Raw genomic sequence first — 20,135 nt, 5'->3', positions numbered from 1 at the left:
TCTTGGCCAAATTGGCATGATTCGCAGGCCTCTGAGTGGGTCTCGTTTACAATTAATGTAATTATGTAAAAAGAAGTAAAAAAAAAAAAAAAAAAAAGAGTAAGGAAAGAGAATGGCCTTTTTTCTTCATATGCAGATGAAATGCAGTGTGCTGTCTCTTGCTGCAGGTTGATGTAAAAATAGGCTGCCTTCACGCTGATGCTGCTCAATGTTTGTCTGTTTAAAAGACCTGGATTAGTTTTGGTATATAAAAACATTTTACCGTTTTACACTCAAGTGTAGGTTAGTTATAAAGGGCATTTTATACATTCAAAGTACAGCAGTTCTGCTGAACATATTTAATATGTCTTTATTTATTTGATTTTAGTAAAGCATTAAGTTAGAGAAAAGCGGGGGGCACAGACTGTCCAATTTGTGTCATCGTCTCAGTGGATTTACATCTGTCGGAATCTAGGCCAAATACTCTGCACTTAATCTGTCTAACCCAGTCTGCGTTTCCCAGCGGCTGAATCATAAATCTTACTTTCCGCTAATATTGCCACCACCTGCATGAAGATAAAAGAATCCTCAATCCATAAAGTTATCATCTTAATTAAAATAGGTATATTAAGAGGCTGCAAGTCCATGACTGACATGTAAAATGTGTCTGCTCAGCAGATTCCTAAGCCTGGAGCCATCTATACGTATGTCCTTGTTTGTGCAAGTTGTCTCAGATACCGGCAGTTTGGTTTCTGAAATGCTCAGAACTGCTCCAGACGCTACAGCTTGTAAAAGATGATGGGTTATGCCCTCCTCCCGGTTGCAAGCCTGGATTTTCCCTGTGCAGGTCACCTTGTAATTGGGAGGCCAGGCTTGAGGTGCCTCTTCCTCCACTGCTGTTTCTGCACTGAGGCTGCCACTGAGTTTTATCCCGTGGCGATTTCACGCTGAGGAGTAGGAGCCGTACCCCAGCATTGCTTTTGCTGCAAAACGCCTGCTTGCTGTCTCTGTCCTGCCCAGCACCGCTTTAATGCACGGTGGCCCAGCTTCAACTCCCACCTCCGCACTGCGAGGCTGGGACGCCCTTAGAGGAGGCTGGCAATGGGCTTCCAGCCCTCCTTGCCTCAGGTCAAAATTCAAATTTTTACTATTAGTAATAGCAGGTACTAAGTCCTACCTATGATCTCTCGCCTCTCAAATGCTTTAGGAAAAGATAAGGCCCGTCACTTGCACGTGCTTCTGTCTGCGGGCAGACCGCTGGGAAAACCTTCAGTACAGGTATAAGTTTAAAAAAAGAAAAAAAAAGCTAGTGACAAGTGAACACATTCTTTATTTCCTGAAAGGCCAAAACCAACAAAAAAGTACAAGTTTGACAAGATCCAACAACATGTAGATTTGCTCATTTGAAGATGTTCTAAGCTACTGGAAAACGTGAAATTAATGTTTTGATGGGTTACTTCTACCACTGCTGAGGGAAATGCTGGTTGTTACACTTCTACAACCGCAGAGTAAATCCAGGACCAGCGGTGACTGGTTGGTGTTTCGGCTGCGTTAGTCTCTGCTGCAAAACCCTAACTCCTTAGAAGATGGCACTTACTTTACTTGAGAACAAATAGTGGCACAAGCCTAAAATCATTATTTTAAAATACTAGTGCAGGACGTTGATGGCTAATCACAAGTTAACAGCCCATCCTCTCCTTATTGTGAGAACTTCCTTCAGAGCAGTTTTTTCTGCTTGGGCTCTGGGAACAACGTCTGTTCCTCAGTGCCGAAAATGAATTACATGTTCTTGTAGGAAAGCACGCCACTTCCCAGGGAAGCTGAAAATGTCCTGCAGGGAGAGAAGTTCCTAAGGAAGGAGCGGCAAAGCCAGAGTTATGGTCAATTATGTTCTCGAGGGCTTGGTGCAGTCAGCTGATGCCAAAGGCAAGTCCAGTAAAGGGAGGAGACAAAAGCCAAACTCGTTCAGGGCTGGCTCTGCTCTGTGGAAGGGCTGTCTGCATGCCACGGTTAGCAAAAGGCTTGAACCAGTGATCCAAACAGATAAGTCCCTGTCACCAAAGCCTTCATAGGCAGATGGTAAATCCTGGGCGGTGCTCAAGACCCCAGATCAACTGTGGGCAATTTGGAGAGGAGCTATGAACGCAGTTTGTGCACAGACCTGCTAATGCAGGGCCATGCCCAAGACACAAGGTCAATTAGCCACATGGTTAACCCTAAAGCTCAAGTCTCCCCCTCTAGCCATTGCTAGACCCCTGCAGCATGTGCTATTTGTATACAAAACATCACAAATACCAGCAACCGCTCTTGCTACGCAGGGGTGAGAGAGTTGTCTGGCATGGCAGCAGTGGGAAACGGCCGGCACCGGGAAGGGCGCAGCGACTGGGCCGACATGCTGCTGGCTCAGTTCTTAAACCTCGCACAGCTCCTTGTGCCCAGGGACGTGCATTACGCCACAGCGTCTGTGCCAGCGAGCCAGTGGCAGCGCGGGGGCTCGGGGTGGAGCAGATGCTCTCCGGGGATGGGAGGTGATGTGGCAAGACCCACAGGCCACTGCAGCTGTGCCGAGGAAGGAGGGTGGTGCCGTCCCTCCTGTACAGCAACGCAGCCCCAACCACGAGCCCTGGCTCCTTGCCAGGTTAGAGCTGTCCCTTTCCCTCGGAGAAGGAGCAGTAACTCCTTTGTACCAGTGGATGAAAGCCATTAGGCTTGTTTGTGTTAGAAAGGAAAGGCGCAGGAGCCAAGAGGTGTCAGCACACACATTTGCTGTTCAGGGCCACTGCTCACCCAAACCTTAGCCCGCAGTAACGCCTCCTCAGCCAGAACGGCAAAACCCAAAGATAGACGAAGGTTTGCACATACTCTGGCTCCCATCTCGGTGTTTGGGCCACTACAGAGCGGGTTATTTGCTTTATCTTGTAGGCAGAAGCGCTCCTGTGTTTTCAAGGTACTGGACTTTCCATGTATTCTCCAGAGGGGGCCGTGGCTGGTGGTGAAGCAGATTGCAGACGGGAACAGCAAAGCCAGAATAGCAACTAGCACCCAGGGACTGGCTCTTTCTCCTCCTGAGCTCACGCTTCACGAGCAGCCTGCCTTTTTTCTCCACACAGTGGTGGAAGAACAGCAGCGAGCACAAGCTACCACATCAGCTGAGGGACGCAGAGGGGATGGTGGCCCCCGGGCAGCTCTGTCTGGTGACACCATTCGGAGGGGCAGCCAGGCTGCTGAGAAGTGCCAGTGCAGGCAGGCACAGGCAGCACAGCGGCAACCCCGGCAGGGGAGCCGCCGTCGATAACACGGAGCCTTTAGCTGGATGTCAGCAACTCTCACAGAACCAGAGCACTGATCAGAGGTGGGAACTTGGAGGACAAAAAGAGCAGCAGGAGCTGCTCTGTGAGTAAGGACAGTGATACTAACGAAAGAAGAGCTGGCTGCATGGGCAGGAAACCAAGTGGTGGCTGAAACAGGGGCTTCTGCCAGACTGGCATCTTGCTGTGCACACTAAAAAGCACAAAACTGATTTCCAGCTTCAAACGACACTCAGTTCAGTTTATTGCAGGTGATTGCTAACACCATTCTAAAAACACCAGCTGATGGAAACCTGGATAGGTCTTTCAGCAGCGCACGATGTTACCAGTAACTGCTGCTGGATAAGCGCGAAGCGGGTGCCTGCCGCACCGCAGCGCCGCCGGCATCGGCTCCCCACAGACTGGAACTTAAACACAGACGATGCGTGACCAACACTCGGGGGTAGGCGCCGTGGCAAAGCGCCCAGAAATGCTCCCTTTGCTCTGACAGACAACAGTAATTGCTAACACACTTTTCCCTGAAGGTGCTCGGGAGTTGTTTCCCACTCCTTTAAGAAAAAAGAGGCTTTTTTTAAACTGCCTTTGGAAGACTCAGTAAGAAACCACTCCGAAGTGATGTCCTCCTCTTTTCTCAGTAGGATTAAGACAGATTTATGAAACTGATGTTGCATTAGGACATGGCTTAAAGGGGGTAGAGGGAAGAAATTAGATTGAAATAACATTTATTCTCCTTCCAATTATTTCAGAAGCATTAGGGAAAGCCAACAGGAGCGTTGGGAAGAAGAACCCTTAGCAGAGTCCCTGGGAAAGCCCAGGGGTCAGTGACAAGAAAGCACACCACACTGGTAGTTACCAGTTCTCATTTACAGAATCAGTTTTCTCTGGGAGAAAAAAAAAAAAAAAAAAAGCAAACCAGAAATCCAGTGGCAACAGATAATTCTGTGTCTGACAGTTTAGTCATTTGTAATCTGAATTTGAACTTCGAGGTTACCCTTTGTTACTGACATGGGGTTCTCCCCATTACACAAATAAACTAATTTCTCACCTTCAATTCCATTTCCTTTACTATTGCATAAAAATCCCATTTTGGAGAGGAAGGCTAAAATACATTTCCATGACTCTAGTTAACCTTTATTGGAACAGTCTTGTTAGCAAATCTAGCAGAAACTAAGTGAGTTCCCAAGGAATTAAATCCTTTCCACTGCAGCAGATCTTACCCGCGACAAGCTATAGCTCACAGTAGAGAGCTCTGTGGAAGACTGTGCCGATGAGCAGTTTTCCCTCGTAGACGGATGCCACCGAGCTTCCCTGCAGCACAGAGCCGTTGTCGGCGTAGACGCGCGTCACCGCAGGCTCCTCCGAGAGGATGTTCTGGATGCGCAGGACCTGCCGGAGGAGGGGGATACACCTGCTGAAATGGCCAGGGGTGAAAAATCCTCCACGGATGGAGGGAAGATCAGTATGTTAACCTGAACAAATTAGTTAGTTAGGTTGATCAGCTGCTGATAACGACAACCAAGTGATTCCTGTGATAGGGCCGCAATTTCTGCTTCAGTGAAGCATGGTCCATGAAGGTTGATTATATTTTTTTAAGTGGGTGTGCAACAGAGACTCCACCTCAGTAAGTAAGGCAGTCATCCCTCGCACTAGGCATGTGCACAGTTTTTTCCAGCCTAAGAGTTACTTAATATCTTCTTATTTTCATGCTTTTTCCAGCCAGAGTAAACAACTGCCTAGTATCATAAATCTACTGCTATTGAACACGATAATTTTGAAAAGTGTCTTATGGGAAGCTTCAGACAAGGCTGAAATCAAACGGACACCAACCAACCGCTGCATTCATGGCCGCTAGCGCACTGATGCCAGTATCTCATTGATTTCAGAAGGAAAGAAGAATTACAGTGTCACCTACTGATGAACCACACTTGCACAGATAAATCATTCCAGTGTGAATGTTTCTGGTCGTGCTTTGCACTCAGTCAATTATTTTTTGTTTGGCAAAGAGGTGCTGGCTCGGTAATTAACACAGTTCATCAAAATCTGATTGCACGGCCACAGCTGCACAGAAAACAGCCTGAGGAGTCCAGAATGACTGAGTTACTGGGTGGAAATTACTCAGTTGTCTCCTAAGGATCTGAATAGGTGTTTGTTAGCGAGTATACACTGTTCAGGCTTTCCACTTAAGAGCAGAAGCTATAAGCTGGAAGCCAGCTCGGTCTTTGATTTCACAAAGGCTGGCCAGGCTCTTCTCTATGTAATGCAGAGTTAAGTTACACCAGGGTGATCTGAACACAGCAACTTTCTGGCAGAGACATGGCTGAGAGACCAGTGACGTCTCCCAAAAGGCACCTCAGAGGCAGGCAGATTTTCAGGATCGTTGTAGAACAGCTTCATCCCATTGGGATGACATCCTATCCAGATGTCTCCAGTGTGAGGGTCAATAGACAGGTTGTCAACCAGAGTGTCCAGCTGCAGTGTCTATCCATCACAATGGAAAAAGAAGAAAAAGAGAGAAGTTAAAGCAGTCAGAAGTCCTGGAAGCAAACTATAACATAATCAATAGACTTGTCCAAGACTCTCATCTGACATAACTTAGACTGATTTTTTAAAAAGTATTTTCTCCCCCAATGCTGTTTTTCTTTTCTCCCAGTATGCTTCATCCCCTCCTCTGTGCCGTGAGAAACCTCCTTGCTGCTCTGAGCTTCCCCCATCGGCTGCATTCACACCTACGCTCCTCTTGATTACTTCAGCGCTTTGTGGACTGACCCACGCCGACTGCGGCAGACTTCCACTGCGGCTCTACCGCACGCCCGAGGATCCCTCTCTGGTTGCCAGCGGGAGGGTGGAAGACCTGAAGCTCTGTAACAGAGCGCAGAGCACCTCTGCAAACCCACGGCAGGAGCCATCCAGACCAGAACTTCACACATGATCAGGTTGAAATCTCAAGCGTTCATGGAGACTAATCTGTCCAAAATTCATATATGCCTCTTTTTTTGGAACAGCAGCACCTTACCTTCACATGGGTTAAATTCCAGTTAGCCTGTTTTTCCATAACATGGACATTATGATCAAATATATCTGCAACATAGATGTACCTTGAAAAGAAAGCACCTCTTAGCAATGTGTACGAGTAAGGAGACACCAAAACCAGTCAGTTCCTCCTGTGCAAGCCCAGCGCTTCCCGTGAGGAATGCCAGCCCACAGTTCTCACACAGCAATGGACATTGCAAGCAGGCCACCGGGCACTGAACTGAAGCCAACCTGCTGCGACCCTAATGTAGCTTCACACTGCACCAGTTCTTCCATTACGACACTGAAGCAGCCCTTGGATCACGAGATCCACAAATATGCTTTTTTTTTAAGACCACCCGTCTACACCACAGGACTGGTTAATTCAGTTGTACAGACTTTAAGACTTGAGAGCATTCCCCACTTGCAGAAATCCTGGCCCATTAAACCTTGCAAGCAACATACACAAACTTCTGTATCGGCTGGTTAAAATGCAGCAACCTTGATCTTACTGCATATCAACTACCACGCAAAGCAGGAAACATTGCCTCTAGAGACCGAGACACACGACTTCTCTTCTACAAACCCTCCGTATCACTTACATTGTACAGGTAGCACCTTGTCTTACATGAGCCAGTTTAGACACGACCACAGAGGCAGCCGGTGTACAAATTAGGATTTCGGGATTCTTTTGTGTGATCAAACAAAATCTAAGGCAAGGAGAAACTTACTTTCTGTCGGGTGAAATGTTAATTCCATTGGCTGAATAAAACCCAGCTGCTACTTCTTTAACTTCTTTTGGACTGTAGTAAACAACATTTGACCAAGTTAAACCCAAGAACATCTCCAAGAACATCAAGATGAAGTCGGAGAAGTAGTGGTCATTGGTAGCATAGAAGCTGTCTGGTCCCATAGCTACTATATCATTCACACTAAAAAAATAAAGAGAGAGGGAGAAAGATAAATAAAAGAATGAAATGAGAGGTATGAAGGAGTATTGCAGGACTGCCCAGAATCCAGTCAGGACATGGTCATCCCATAGACATAAAGGGGCTCCAATTACAGATGGTACTTCAGAGAGACACCAAATTATTTAGATCATTTTTACTGCTATTTTCTTTTACATGAGCCAGGACTGTGCAGTGCTGAGACCTGAACAGGACCAGAGGGCATCAGCTAGAGATCTGGCTACCTATCCCTAAGTCCATGGAAATTTTTCTCTCTTTTGATGACATTCAACTGGAAACCAGAGAAAAGGTAGGAGTTGTGACAACTTTATCTATCAGGCTCTGTTTATCTTACAATCATTTTGCAGTAGGACAGACCACGAAAATTTTGTATGTGACAAAAAAAGAGAAAAAGCTAAAAGTATGTTTATTTTTACAGTGTAGGAAATTGAGAATAATAGAATATCTGAAGATTCATATCTGCAATGACCGAGAGTGGGTTACATGAGAGAAGGAGAAATGGATGCCAAGCTAATTCACTGGCATCAATCACAAGGGCGCTTAAGACTGATTCAGTGACACAACTATTAAAAATCTCATTTACAGACGAGATTGGAGAAACACAGTTTTTGATTACACAGATAAGAAGTAATCAATAAGAGAAACAGGAAAGCTGGCTAAAGAGAAAACATCTCATATTAATAATACCCTAAAACCAAAATCATTCTACTTTGGATGTTACCAAAGCAGCCTGTTCTTCTCGGGGAAGATGCTATTTGGCTCCAATACCTTGTCAGAAGGTCGTGTTGAATGGTTTTCAGGTGTACAAGAGAATTGTCATCTTCTACAAATTTAAACAGTTCTACTGTGCTCTTCTGATGGGGATGGTTCACAACAAAGAGGTACACGGTGTCGTCTTAAAAAAAGAAATGGAAACAGCTGAATTCTCTGCAACAGTTTGCGCGGCTGAGCACCCACAGCTCTGAAGCAGCCTCTAGTACAGAGCACGTTGGGTTTGCTGCATTTGTCTCACAGCTCTTCAGAGGCAGAAGGACAAGTACCAAAGCAATGCAGGAGGCCACTGCAACTGGATCCAGATCTCCAGCCACTCTTCTCCCGGGCTCACTCTACAGGAAACTGCTGTGTAAGCTCCTTTTTTACTATTTCTACCAAGGAAGAAAGAAACCATGGCTTCATCCTTGTGCCCAAGCCGCTGGGTTTTGCAATCTGACGCACTGTAGTGACTGGTTGCATGAAATGGCCACAGTCAGCTGGGAACGAGGGCTTGTAGCCCAGCCAGTTTGGGCTCTTTGGTTTATTTACCGCATCTCCTGCGAAAGCTGAAGGAGCATCCTTCTCCTGTACTCTGTGTAAGGCTGCAGTCCTTCTGCCCAGCCCTTCTGCTGAGACCCTGAATTAGCCACCACCAATTTCTCCAACACGTTCCCTTAAAGGGTGACTGTGTGGGGACGCAGGTCAAGCTGCAGCAGTGGTTCTCTTTCTACTAACATTTGCAGACTTCTAATTGCCCTGCTAAAATCCCCAGTGAAAGGACAGGGGAAAAGAGAGGAAGGAGAGCATGAAGGGTATTTTATTGGCAGTTAGAGCCTGCGATAGGAGAACACGTCTTGGAGAGAACATGGCTTGGCCACAGAGTACCAGAGATTTTGGTAATTTACAGAGGTTTGGTAATTTACTCTTTAGCCACAGAAGTCTCCATTCTGGTCACTACTAGTCAGTGAAGCATGTGTCTCCTCAAAACCCTTGACCGCAGAGTGAGACAGATGTAAACTGGTAAAATAAACTTTATGTGGTTTTCAGCTCCTCAAACTTTTCCCATGTTTTCTTTCCTTTCAATATATAGGACATCTTTCTGTGTCAGACAGCCTGAGATTATATGCAAAGGTGTTCGCTTTAGCAGCTGACATTTACAAAAGAGCCCAACAAAGTTAAAAAGCCCCAAAACCTTTTTCTCTCCCAGCAAGCGCAGGCTATTGGGGGTGCAATGCAAGGCTGCAAAGGGATTACTGTTTCTGCTCTTTAGGCTGAGATTTGCCACCACCTCAAGTTAAAGATCTCTTTACCTCTGTCCACGTAGGTGCTGATTCCATGAGGGTTAAACGATGCCAGATCAAACCCTCGGCTGATTCTCAGTTCCACTGCTCTGGGATTGTCTTCATTCAAATCCATCAAAAATATTTCACCTGGCTTGTCTGGTGCAAAGCTCTTTAATCCTGGATATTTCAAGCCCTGTAAAATCAAAACATAAGAAAATCATTCCTGAATAAAAGGTAAAGGGAAGCAACACAGGACTGAAAATGCTGGAGCCTTGTTCAGGCCTGCAAGCACACACGAGGATTTCCCTGTGCTTCAGCCTGCCGTGCCACGATGGAGGCAGAGGGGCCGGCTCTGCTCTCCCTTCAGAGCCTTCATCGCAGTGCAGAGGGAGCAAGCCGCGTGGAGGCCACGAGGAGCCGTGCCCGAGCCACCACCCACCACCCGGGCGGTGGCACCTCTGCCACCCACCGCAGCCGCCGCCCGGGTGGGCGCTCCCCGTATGCCAAACCACTCCGCGAACAGACACGCTGCAGGGACAAACTGGGAGTACGGCACTGCCGAAGGCGTCCAACGGGGTAAAGCCACGGGGAACAGCAGCAGTGCGACAGCTCACAATTTCTGGCATGAATTTTGCAACGTTATCATTCCCTGGGTGTCCCTAGAGCACGTAGATGAAAACATCAGCTTTTGTTTTAGACAATAATTGCTAGCCATCCTGATAGCAAAGGAAAGCTTGAAAACCTAAGTCCTAAGGGCTAAAAAAAAATCTGGAACAACAAAATCAACACACAAAATCTGATTTTTCTTTTAAAGGTAGGGAATTAACACATCTTCTTAACAAGGGAGAGGTTTAACATTTCAACATTTCAAGGAAGCGGCATGAAAGAAATTCAAGGTTACGTGGGCAGATAAGCCAGCACAATAGGATACATGTGTCAGAGCCACGACCGCTTCAGTGACAAGAAGTGCCCTTGCTCAAGCAGAAGGAAATGCCGGCTAAGCCAACACAAGTCTGGGCCATTCCTATGGAGCCAGCCAGCCTCGTAGAAAAAAAGAGTCCGTCCTGCAATTTTCATCTATGGTTTCTGTAGATAAGGAAGGAGGCGAGCCCCTGCACGGGGAGGGGACGTGGGCACTTACGGAGCTGATGAAAGCCAGTCCATTGGGGAGTATGTCAATGTCTTCTGAACCACTTTCTGCAAGACAGAGATTAACAGGGTTTTTCAGATGACATTAAATATTTCCCATCAAAAAACCTCCTTTTCAGTACAATTCCAGCTCTCGTGAATGTCCCTTTCTGATATGACTGCACAAGCGATGGAATTCAATGGAAAAGTCTGCATCGCATTAGAAGTGGTAGCAGACGTGGTTACGAAATGGTTAGTTACGTTCGTGGTAGCACGCCAGGTTACGAAATGGTGCTGGGGTTCACCTCTTTCTGGGGACACAGGGGTGCCCCCGCGGCAGCTGGGCAGTCTCCCATCCAGCTCCGTGTGCCCCGGGGCGGCACGGGATGAATCACCCGCTTTTGACAATAGTGTTTTGCAGCGAGCAATTAGCGCAGACTACGAGATTTTCAGGGCAGGACCGTACCCATCACTCAGCCCGCACACTTGCATAAGGCAGCTCTGGGAACGGCGCACGCTAATTCTCCCGGTTGAGCTGGGACACTTCACTAAGATGGATTGCCAAATATTTAGTTAAAGCTCTCAAGTGACAGAGAACCTACTATATCTTTAACAGCTAAGGGCTTTAATAGTTAGACCACACTTTTAACTGCAGGTAATCATTTCCAATATTGCCAGTTCCTCTAGTTCCTGTAATATTTTTCCCTCCTAGGAAAATAAAATAAAATAAAATAAAATAAAATAAAATAGTAAAATAAAATAAAATAAAGTGAAATAAAATAAAATAAAATAAAATAAAATAAAATAAAATAAAATAAAATAAAATAAAATAAAATAAAATCAAATCCCTTTAGTAAGAACACTAGAGCAATTTTAGGCTTTGATCAAGCACTCTTCATAGAGCTTTCAGTCCGATGCTGAAGCATGTTTGCCATCCCACGTTTTCACCACTCCCCTGAGAAACCTCCCCTCTCTTCTCCACATCACCAGCACATTCCCCACAAGCCACTTTCCAGACGACGGCTGGATTAAACCCACGCCGGAACGTTTGCTTAAAGGAGGAAATTATTCTGCAGGTTTTCTTTAACAGAGCCGCCAACACAGAGGTCTTCCACCCAGCTTGTCCCATCTCTCCGCACCCCCTCCGGCTTCGGCACAGACCCCCCACGAGACCCTACATGGGTCACACTACCCCGGCACCTCCGCACCTCCTCCCGAGGAAGCACCTGCAAATTCCAGCTGGGTTCGTCGTTTGCTTTTATGTAACTCCTGTTTATCCCAGCACTAATTCGACCAGGCTGTAATTTATCCTGGGGCCACCGAATAGCCCTTGTGGGGAGGAACCCGATCCCCAGATTCACCCATTCAGGCAAGTCCTCCCCAGCTCAGCCCTGGGGAGACCTGGTGGCATGACTTGTCCTGGAGGGACAGGGGACAGGGCCAGCTCCTCCTCAGCCTCAGCAAGCCCCTGCTCCACCCTGTTACACTAACGAGCAGAGCATCCCTGCCTTCTGAAGAGCAAAAGGTCTGAAGATGCATTTTGGGGGGTGCCAGCCCATTATCCCACCTCCTGGGTTTTGGTTCTGGATTTCGACGGGGCTCAGGCAGGAGGCAGACATCTGCACTGATGTGCCCAGGGACATTTAGAGCCTGTGTTTTCCAACTAAAATTTTGAATTTGCTTTGTTTCAGCTCGGCTCACACCCTGGTTTAAGCAACAAGCTCCTTTTCTTTGCCCCAGCTCTTGGTCTCTCCAAATCTGGGTTCATTGATAAAATGGGGTTAGCAGATTCTCCGCTTCCTGGGATTGCTGCAAAGACAACAACATAACGAAATGTGGAGAGGCTCAATTACCATGGTGACGTGAGCTGGACAGACAGCTTTTACTGACAGAGCATGTAGGTGAGTAAATAAACGGAGATATAATCATTTATCGCTACTGAATTAGTGAGGCTGCCAAGCAGAAAGATGAGCAGGCTGATTGGGAGCAGATAATTAAAAAGTACAAGTTTCTGGTGGAAGGAGTGTAATGAGAGCCCCGCACCCAACTGCTTCAAAAGAAACTGCCCAGCAAAGCACATTTTGGCCACTTCTCAGCCAGGACCTGGTATGTGTGGAAGAGAGCGAGCGCCATGGGAAGAGCAGCAAAATGCTGATTCAGCGCGATCCTGCTGAGCTGGCACCGCCGAGGCGGCCAGGAGGGGATGGAGACACACAGCCGGACACGAGGAAGCTCCCGGGCTCTCCTGCATTTTGGGAGGGCTCTGGGCTGCTGTCACAAGCGCTATATGGGACAGGAGAGTTAGGAACTGATTTATTAGGTATCAGTTACCTGCACTACATTGCTTAATTGTACCACTGAGCCCAGCTTGTCCATGGCATTATCTGAATAAGGAGTGTTTGAAAAAAAAATTAAAGATACTGAGAAAAATTACTGTCTACCCTAAAAACATTTCATTTTTTTGTAATTTATTTTATCTTAGTATGATATATTCTGCAGGCGCATCCAACAAAAAAAAAAAAAAAAAAACAAACCTTGGATTTCATGTCCAAAAGCAAGTAACTATTTTGCCTGTGTACCATGAATTGTTCCAAGATGCAAGTATTTCTAGCAATTTCTATAGCTTCTTGAACTTCAGGAATTAGTTCAAGACATATAGTTAGTTTATTATAAATCAGTAACATGAGTTATAACTCATATAATCCAGAAGTTATTGTTTGTTCTACAGATGTAGCCTTTCCTACATATCTGTGAATGAGGTTTAGGACAAGCTGCAGTTTTTTATTGGTTTGTTCAATGTTTGCATCTGTGCTTACATTGCACAATATTTGAAAAGCAGAATAGGTCAAAGTCTTAAAAAAGAGAGACACAGAAAGGATGAAACTGTCCAGAAAGAAAAGGGTCCACTAGAGAATTTTTCCATTTACTCTGGGTTTGCTTCCTTTACTATGGATGCATTGCTTTTAACATCATTACAATAGACTGTACCAGACGCCTGTTCTATGATGTACGGAATGGATAGTTTAAGATTATTCTGTTCAGAGCTGATCCAGCTCATTACCTATGTCCCACTTAAGAAGTCAGAAGGACCGTTTTAAAGATTAAAATAAAGACAGATTGTTTATTCAACTTTATGACAGCATTTTAAAGAAAAAAGGCCCAGGAGGACCAAGATGTCCATGTAGAAAGATACCCTTACACAAAGTCACCCACAGGAGCAACCCTACAGATCTGAGCACAGCAAAATCCCTGGTCTGAATAGTGCTACCGAGGCAGCATCTAGACGTTAGGGCTCCTTGGTCTCCCTGAGTAATATAACCCCCCCAGTCATATTAAATTAATTTTGGAAGACATTTGAGTGAACATGCCAACTCTTAAGTTTGCATAAAACCTTTCTTATTTCTCTTTCTGCCACATTGGACCTGCTGAATTAATTTTTGGCATTTTAATTTTTCTAAAGAGCAGCAAATGACAGAGCAAAGGCAAGGCAAGGTGCAGAGATCCTTGTGAAGAGACAGTGTTACAGGAGCACAGTGAGAAGCAGAAACGAAGCTCTGTAAATTGATCTGCCACCACCTCTGAGCAGAGCCGGGTTCTCAAAATTTGCCTAATCTCCATATAAATGTCAGGCACCAAAAATGAGATATCGTTCAGAAATTAAACACAACAGTATTTGCAATTTCCAGCTTTCCTTCTTTCCTCAACAGAGCAATCATGTTGCAAAAAGTCTTGTAACAATTGCAACAGCGATATGCTTACAAGAATTACTCAGCAATTATTTTTATGTGAATCACCATCAAACAAGCATTATTCAGAGTCTTGTATGAGTAAATTACAGCTCAATCTAGAAGACCTGGAAAGTTTTTTCAAATGCAATTTCTTCTGCATGTAGCCTCAGGCAAAGGAACCCTGCACACACTCATTCATGGCAGTAATTTGACTTTACAAAGATGTTTGATTCCTGACACAAGGAAGAAGCAAGATTTATGAAATCAGTCCAGTGACTCAGCAAGCTCAAAGGCAGCAAGGTTCTTAAAGCTCATCCAGTGACTTTTTACACATGCAAAATCCAGGCAAATTTCAACAGAATTCAAGACATTTCCGAAAATACTAAGGAGGAGAAAACCCCCACCCATTAAGCTTGTATTAAGTTTAAAAATTAGAATTTGAGGGAAAGGGAGACACAAAAAAGCTATCAATTTTAAAGCTATCCATTTTATACTCCAATTATCCTAAAGGGAGAGAAAAAGCAAGACAGAAACATTGCCATGTGCTAAACACATGACCCAAAGTACAAAGTCAACATTTCAGCCACTCTGTTAAACCTCTTCGCAAACCAGACTAGGATGACAAACATGACCCCCTGCTCTTTGAAACCCCACAGCTGAATTGTGCAACCGGACCGAGCTCTTGCCTGCCGTTTGCACGGCGTGGTACCAGCCCGCTCCTAAATCTCCGCAAAAATGAGGTGCTAAGGCGGGCGATCCTGGCTGGCATTTAGCAGCTGCTCCCTCACCACATGCCTTCTCCCAAAGCTTCCACCCTTGCAGCATGTCCTGTCTTCAAGACGTCAGCAGCTGACAGCCACCTGTAGGTACCCGCCTGAAGAGCCAGCACACCCTCATCTAAAAGCCAAATAACTTCCTAAGTGGTTGAGCAAAGGACAAGTGTTTGCAAGGTACTCATTTTCAAGAAAAGGAACAGAAACATTAAATACCAAAGGCAAAAAGTATTATACCAAACTAGCGAGTTTTTCCGTATAACTTTCTTCCTGCAGCTTCTCCCTGCTCAAAGTCCAAGCAACAAATGAAAGTCAAATTAGCACTTTGTTTTCAGGATCAGGCTTGGAAGCTGGCTTTAAGAAGCAGTTTCAAAACAAGGCTGGACAAAAGCAATGCACTCAGTTATTTTGAGCACGTACCGATCCCTTTAATGAGCCGGCAGCTCGGGAGGGTTACTGGGGCTACTTCCCGTGAAGCATTGAGTCTGTTCCTGCAAGAGGAAAGAGGAGAGTTAACAGCACACAGCCAGTTTTAAAACAGGTAACATTCCTAGCCTAGCTTTATCTTAGTTTTATTGTCTGCCATACTGCAGCAACAAATCAGCCGTAAAATACTGAATAAGCAAAACCCAGAACTGACAACAGCAATCGCTCCAAATCACTGCGATGGTTACACAGGTCCAGGGATTAAGTGATTCTCCTACACTGAATATCTTCAGGAACCTGACTTTGTTCATGAGCTTCAGGAACAAGCTTTCATGACTCACCACAGCCCAAATGATAAAATAACATAGCCACACTTTCTTCAGGTTTCAGCCACCTCAATATAGCAGCACCCTGCAGTTAGGACCAGCATTTCAGATGAGGAGAGGGCGACGTTCTACCCCAACCCACTGGCTATTCGCTGACCAGGCCACCAGCAGTTGCACTTTCTTCATTTCTTAGTCCACATTCAAAAGCAGCGATAGCGTTATTGCAAGGCAGGACTACCGATTTCCTAACAACAGGTAGGACTTGGTAGTACAACTTCCAGCAATTACCCTGTCCCTTCCTCTTCTCTCCTGGTACCCACCCAGAGCGTTATCCTTCAGCAGTGCTTATTTCATTCCTGAATACCCACAAAATTTGATCTCTGGCTCGTGCTTTACTGGACAAGCAGATAGAGACAGGTACCTACACATTAGTTCCTATTGCTCCAGCTCCTCCATTCCAGGTTGTCTACAACCCTATATGAAAGGCACCTCGCTACCAGGACTGCTGTGTTTGACCGTGGTGGTTTGCAGTGCCATAAGCAAATACATTGTGTTTCTATGTAAAAATGTCAAGCTAATGTACTAGAATATTTCTTTATTTTTCTTTTTTTTTCCCCAAAAGAAAGCTTTTAAACTAATGTAGTTACTCCTTTGCATGCCTGTCATACACATGTGTTGAGGCTTGCTCCAGCCACAGGAAATTCTAAATGCAAAGATCCCATAGCAAAACCTAGCTATGTTTATATTATAGTTTTAGGCATAAACTAAACAGCAGTATCAGTCCGTGGTATGAAAAATGCACAATACAGCTGAGCACTGTATGGTATGTCAGTCCTGCATTTTTTTAATCAGTTAATTATGAATTCTAAATTGCTTTGATGCTGTATCATTGACACAGGTTGTTAATATAAGGCCAGAAAAAAAAGAAGAAAAAAGGGCAAAAAGGGCAGAGGACAGCAAGGGAAAGGAGCCAAGTTAAAGTCTCCCAAGCCCTTTCCCCCAGCTCAGGAGTCCCGACAGCAAATCACAGCGGCTCCCAGCCCACAAGAAGCACAGGAGGGATATCAGCTCCCCGCTCGCCCCCCCGCATCCCGGCACAGCCGAACCCACCCGGCCCCCGACGCTGGCTCGGGGCGATCATGCCCAAAGTTTGCACCGCTGCCTGCTTAGGGCTTTTCCCTTTTCTATTTGCATCAGCTTTTCCTGGGCAGACTGCAAGCCACCCAGAGCCCAAAGCACAGCAGAAACTCAGCCAGCAGCCAACAAGGAATGATGATATCCCGACAGCTTTCCCAGGGCAACACTTCATGGGCTGGAATGAAAGTAATTCAAAAGGACAGTGGTCACAAGCGTCCAGCATATACAGAGACTTTTCCAAAATGTATCAGTTTATCTAGCTCAGCCAGCCTCAGCTACTAAGCCAGATGGCCTAGATAACTAACCGGCCTTACTAAAAACACAGTGGACCTGCAAACTGTGCGGGGTGCAACTTCAAAAAAAAGCAGGAATTTTGCTACTTGGTGCAACCCCAGTGCACAGCACCTTTCCCACCCGGTTCCTCTTCCAGCGTCAGTCCTCCACCCCCATCCCGCTTCGTGGGACACAGACCACAGGCATTCCCTTTCCTTCAGCAACAACCTGTTGCATATTCAAAGACTTCTCTCTCAGTTTTCCTCTTCTCTAGACTAACCAGTCCTGGATCTTTGGGGGTTTTTTGTTTTGGTTTTTTTTTCCTTACAGGACCTCTTATTTTTCTTTTTGCTCCCAATTCTTTTCAAACTGTCAGCATCTTTCTGGAAGGACGCTGCTGTTTTGAACAGAGTATGCAATCTGAGGACCGTATCAGTACAGAGCATTAGGAAATTGCAGCACTGTGTGTATACATATAAGTATATATGAACAATAATATCATATGCATATTGTTCTGAGGAAAACAGTAACACAATATAATTCACATTCGAGTTGTACAAATTAGCTCAGACCTTTCTTCAGAGAAGAATTAGCAATTTAAAATGTCAGTAGGGGAATTGGTGTAATTTCAGTTGGTAGCACACAAGAACTTCACCTGTTTTCTGCCACACAAGCCTTACTTAAGTCCATTTGGTAGCTATCAACAGTATAATAGATGCATAAACAAACCTGATTTAAGAAGAACTAAGTTTGTAAGAAATTTGTAATAATTCTTCAAGCCTTATCTTTTAAGCATTTCAGGGATTCTTGTGTCATACTGTCTAGATACAAAACAGCAAACTCAGAAGGAACTGCAAAAAGTCTTTGCTGGATTCCTGCCTTCTGGGTGGGGGATGGATAACAGCGAGGCCCGGGAAGAGTTAACACTACCCATAGTTTCTCCTCTCAAGGCTGTATAAAACTATCTTTGAGTACTTTGTTATCTGAAGTTGTGTGTTTCCAAACTCTGCAACTGCCTTAAGACCGCGGCTACGCTGCAGCTTGCTGAAAACACAGCACACAGGAAAAACCCACAGAGAGCTACAGAGACTGGGGGGATCCTGTGGCCGTCAGGAGATTCTGCTTTATCAGATGCCCAATATTGCGTTTGTTCATTTGATTTGGGGGGTGCAGGGTCCCCCACTAAATCCTGGGAGCATTTTCCAGCTCCAGCATCCCAGCTTGTGCAGCTCCAGGGCAGGAGGGTCCTGTCACCACCGTGGTCATCACTAACGCTCGCCGTGGATTTAGTGCAAGACGCAAATGCATCTATGTGAGGTCCCTGGGTCCAGGGAGTATAGCCCTCCTTCTGTAATTAGCTACAATTACTATCTACCCAAAGATCGATTAGCTGGATGTTGTTGCTTTGAAGTCAGGCATTTGGAGTCCCTGTGGACATGAACAAAATTATAATGACGTAGCTGCCTTGCAACACAGTAATTCACCATCACTTTTCTGGCCTGAAACAACCAGTTACGCGTTGTTAGTAGCTTTCAGGACAGAAGCTGCTGTAACACCGGTGTCCCCATTCATGATATGAGGTTTAGGATATGGAGCAGGACATGGCTGGGTATTTTAGCTCACAGTGAGTGAGGTCCCACCGTACGATCACAGAAGTCTGTGCTCCTTCAGAGGAAACCTCATGCGCACAGGGGCTATTGCTATCCAGAGGTCAGCTTCGGTAGAAAATAACGCAAGATCTGGCAACCTGATTTCCGCTCACTGGCCAGTCGACAGGAGATGAGGTGAATTCGCAGGTATCAGTTTTGGCACATCCCTGTTAACTGCAGCCTCTGCCAAAACAGAGGTACCAGACCCCTGCCCCAGGGCACCCTCTTCCTTTGGCCCCCTTGACCCCAGCATCTTCCTGGGGAGGGTTTCACACCCCCTTACTGCAAAGGGTGTTTCCGCCGGACAAATGCTCCTGCAGTTAGTTCATGCCTGACAGAGGACGAGAAGGGCACCACTGAGCAAGCCAGCGCCTAGTTTTTCTCTGGGGGAAACCGGTTCCCTTGATAATGATGATGATGGCGATGATGGCGATGATGATGAAGAACCCTTCCCCTCTGGCCGCAACCGTGCTTGTGCAAGGGCAGCAAGTCCCTAAAGTTCCTCCCCAGATAAGGGGCTGAAGTGCCCTCTCGCTCGGGGCGAGGAGGGCTGCAGCCGCCCCTCGCCCGGCTCGGCCCCCCACCTGCGGGGCCGCCTCAGCCCCGTCCCGCACCGCCGGCACCGGCGCCCGCAGCTCCCGGACCCCCGCACCTCCGACACGCCGCAGCCCATCCCGCCCGAGCCGCCGGTGCCCCGCGGCTGCCCGCACCCCGTTATCCCCCAGGACGGCGGGGCCGCGCCCGCCGCTCCCGGCAGCCGCTCCGCTCCCGGCAGCCGCTCCGCACCCCGCGCCCCCCGCTCCGCGCCCCGGCAAGCGGCGCCCGCCCGCGCGGTCCGGCGGCCCCGCACGGCCCCGCGGTGGCGGGGCGGCTCACCGAAAGCCCAGCAGCCGCTCCGCCGCCAAGGCTGCCGCGATGCCGACGAGAGCCACCGCCAGCAGCTTCCCCATGGCCGCTCCCCGCTCCCCGCTCCCGGCTCCGCCGCGTCCCGCCCCGCCGCGCCCGCCCGGGCCGCCCCCGGCGCAGGGCGCTGCACGCAGGGCCGGCAGCACCCCCGCCCCGAGCAGGGCCGCCCGAACCGGTGGCGGAAAACGGGGTGAGTTTTGCTGCAGACGGGGCTCTGTCAACCCGCTGCCCCCGCCAACAAGTTGCAGGTCCGGGGGCAGGGGCAGGGGGGAGAACGGCAGAAGAAGGAGCCGGAGTCAGCGCCGCTCTGTAGGCTCCGTGTTACAGCACCGTGTGAAAGGCAAGCGGACTAAGGTCCAGATTCTGTCATTAAAAAAAAAAAAAAAAAAGTGTTGTATAAAAATACATGTGGTAGACAAAGATTGCATGACGCAGAGTGTACAAGTACTCCATGTACACCTCTGTACTGAGATATACATGTTAATACGT

The 20,135-nt window shown here is 47.0% G+C and overlaps 1 protein-coding gene across 1 annotated transcript; it reads right to left on the bottom strand.

The window, feature by feature from the left end:
- Nucleotides 1-4,514: 4,514 nt before the first annotated feature.
- LOC309589946 (serum paraoxonase/arylesterase 2) lies at nucleotides 4,515-19,690 on the bottom strand (the record flags this gene model as incomplete). The annotated part of the gene is made up of 9 exons (XM_082310688.1): nucleotides 4,515-4,673; nucleotides 5,637-5,765; nucleotides 6,301-6,382; nucleotides 7,028-7,228; nucleotides 8,033-8,159; nucleotides 9,328-9,493; nucleotides 10,442-10,497; nucleotides 15,350-15,420; nucleotides 19,617-19,690. The coding sequence occupies 9 exons, from the start codon at nucleotides 19,688-19,690 to the stop codon at nucleotides 4,515-4,517; spliced, it is 1,065 nt and encodes a 354-aa protein (XP_082166814.1).
- Between the last annotated feature and the right edge of the window lie 445 nt (nucleotides 19,691-20,135).

Source organism: Platalea leucorodia, assembly GCF_965183815.1.
Source record: "Platalea leucorodia genome assembly, chromosome: 1".
In the NCBI taxonomy this organism is placed as follows: domain Eukaryota; kingdom Metazoa; phylum Chordata; class Aves; order Pelecaniformes; family Threskiornithidae; genus Platalea; species Platalea leucorodia.
The sequence above is the reverse complement of the archived record's forward strand: the minus strand, read 5'-3'. Positions and strand labels throughout refer to the sequence as shown.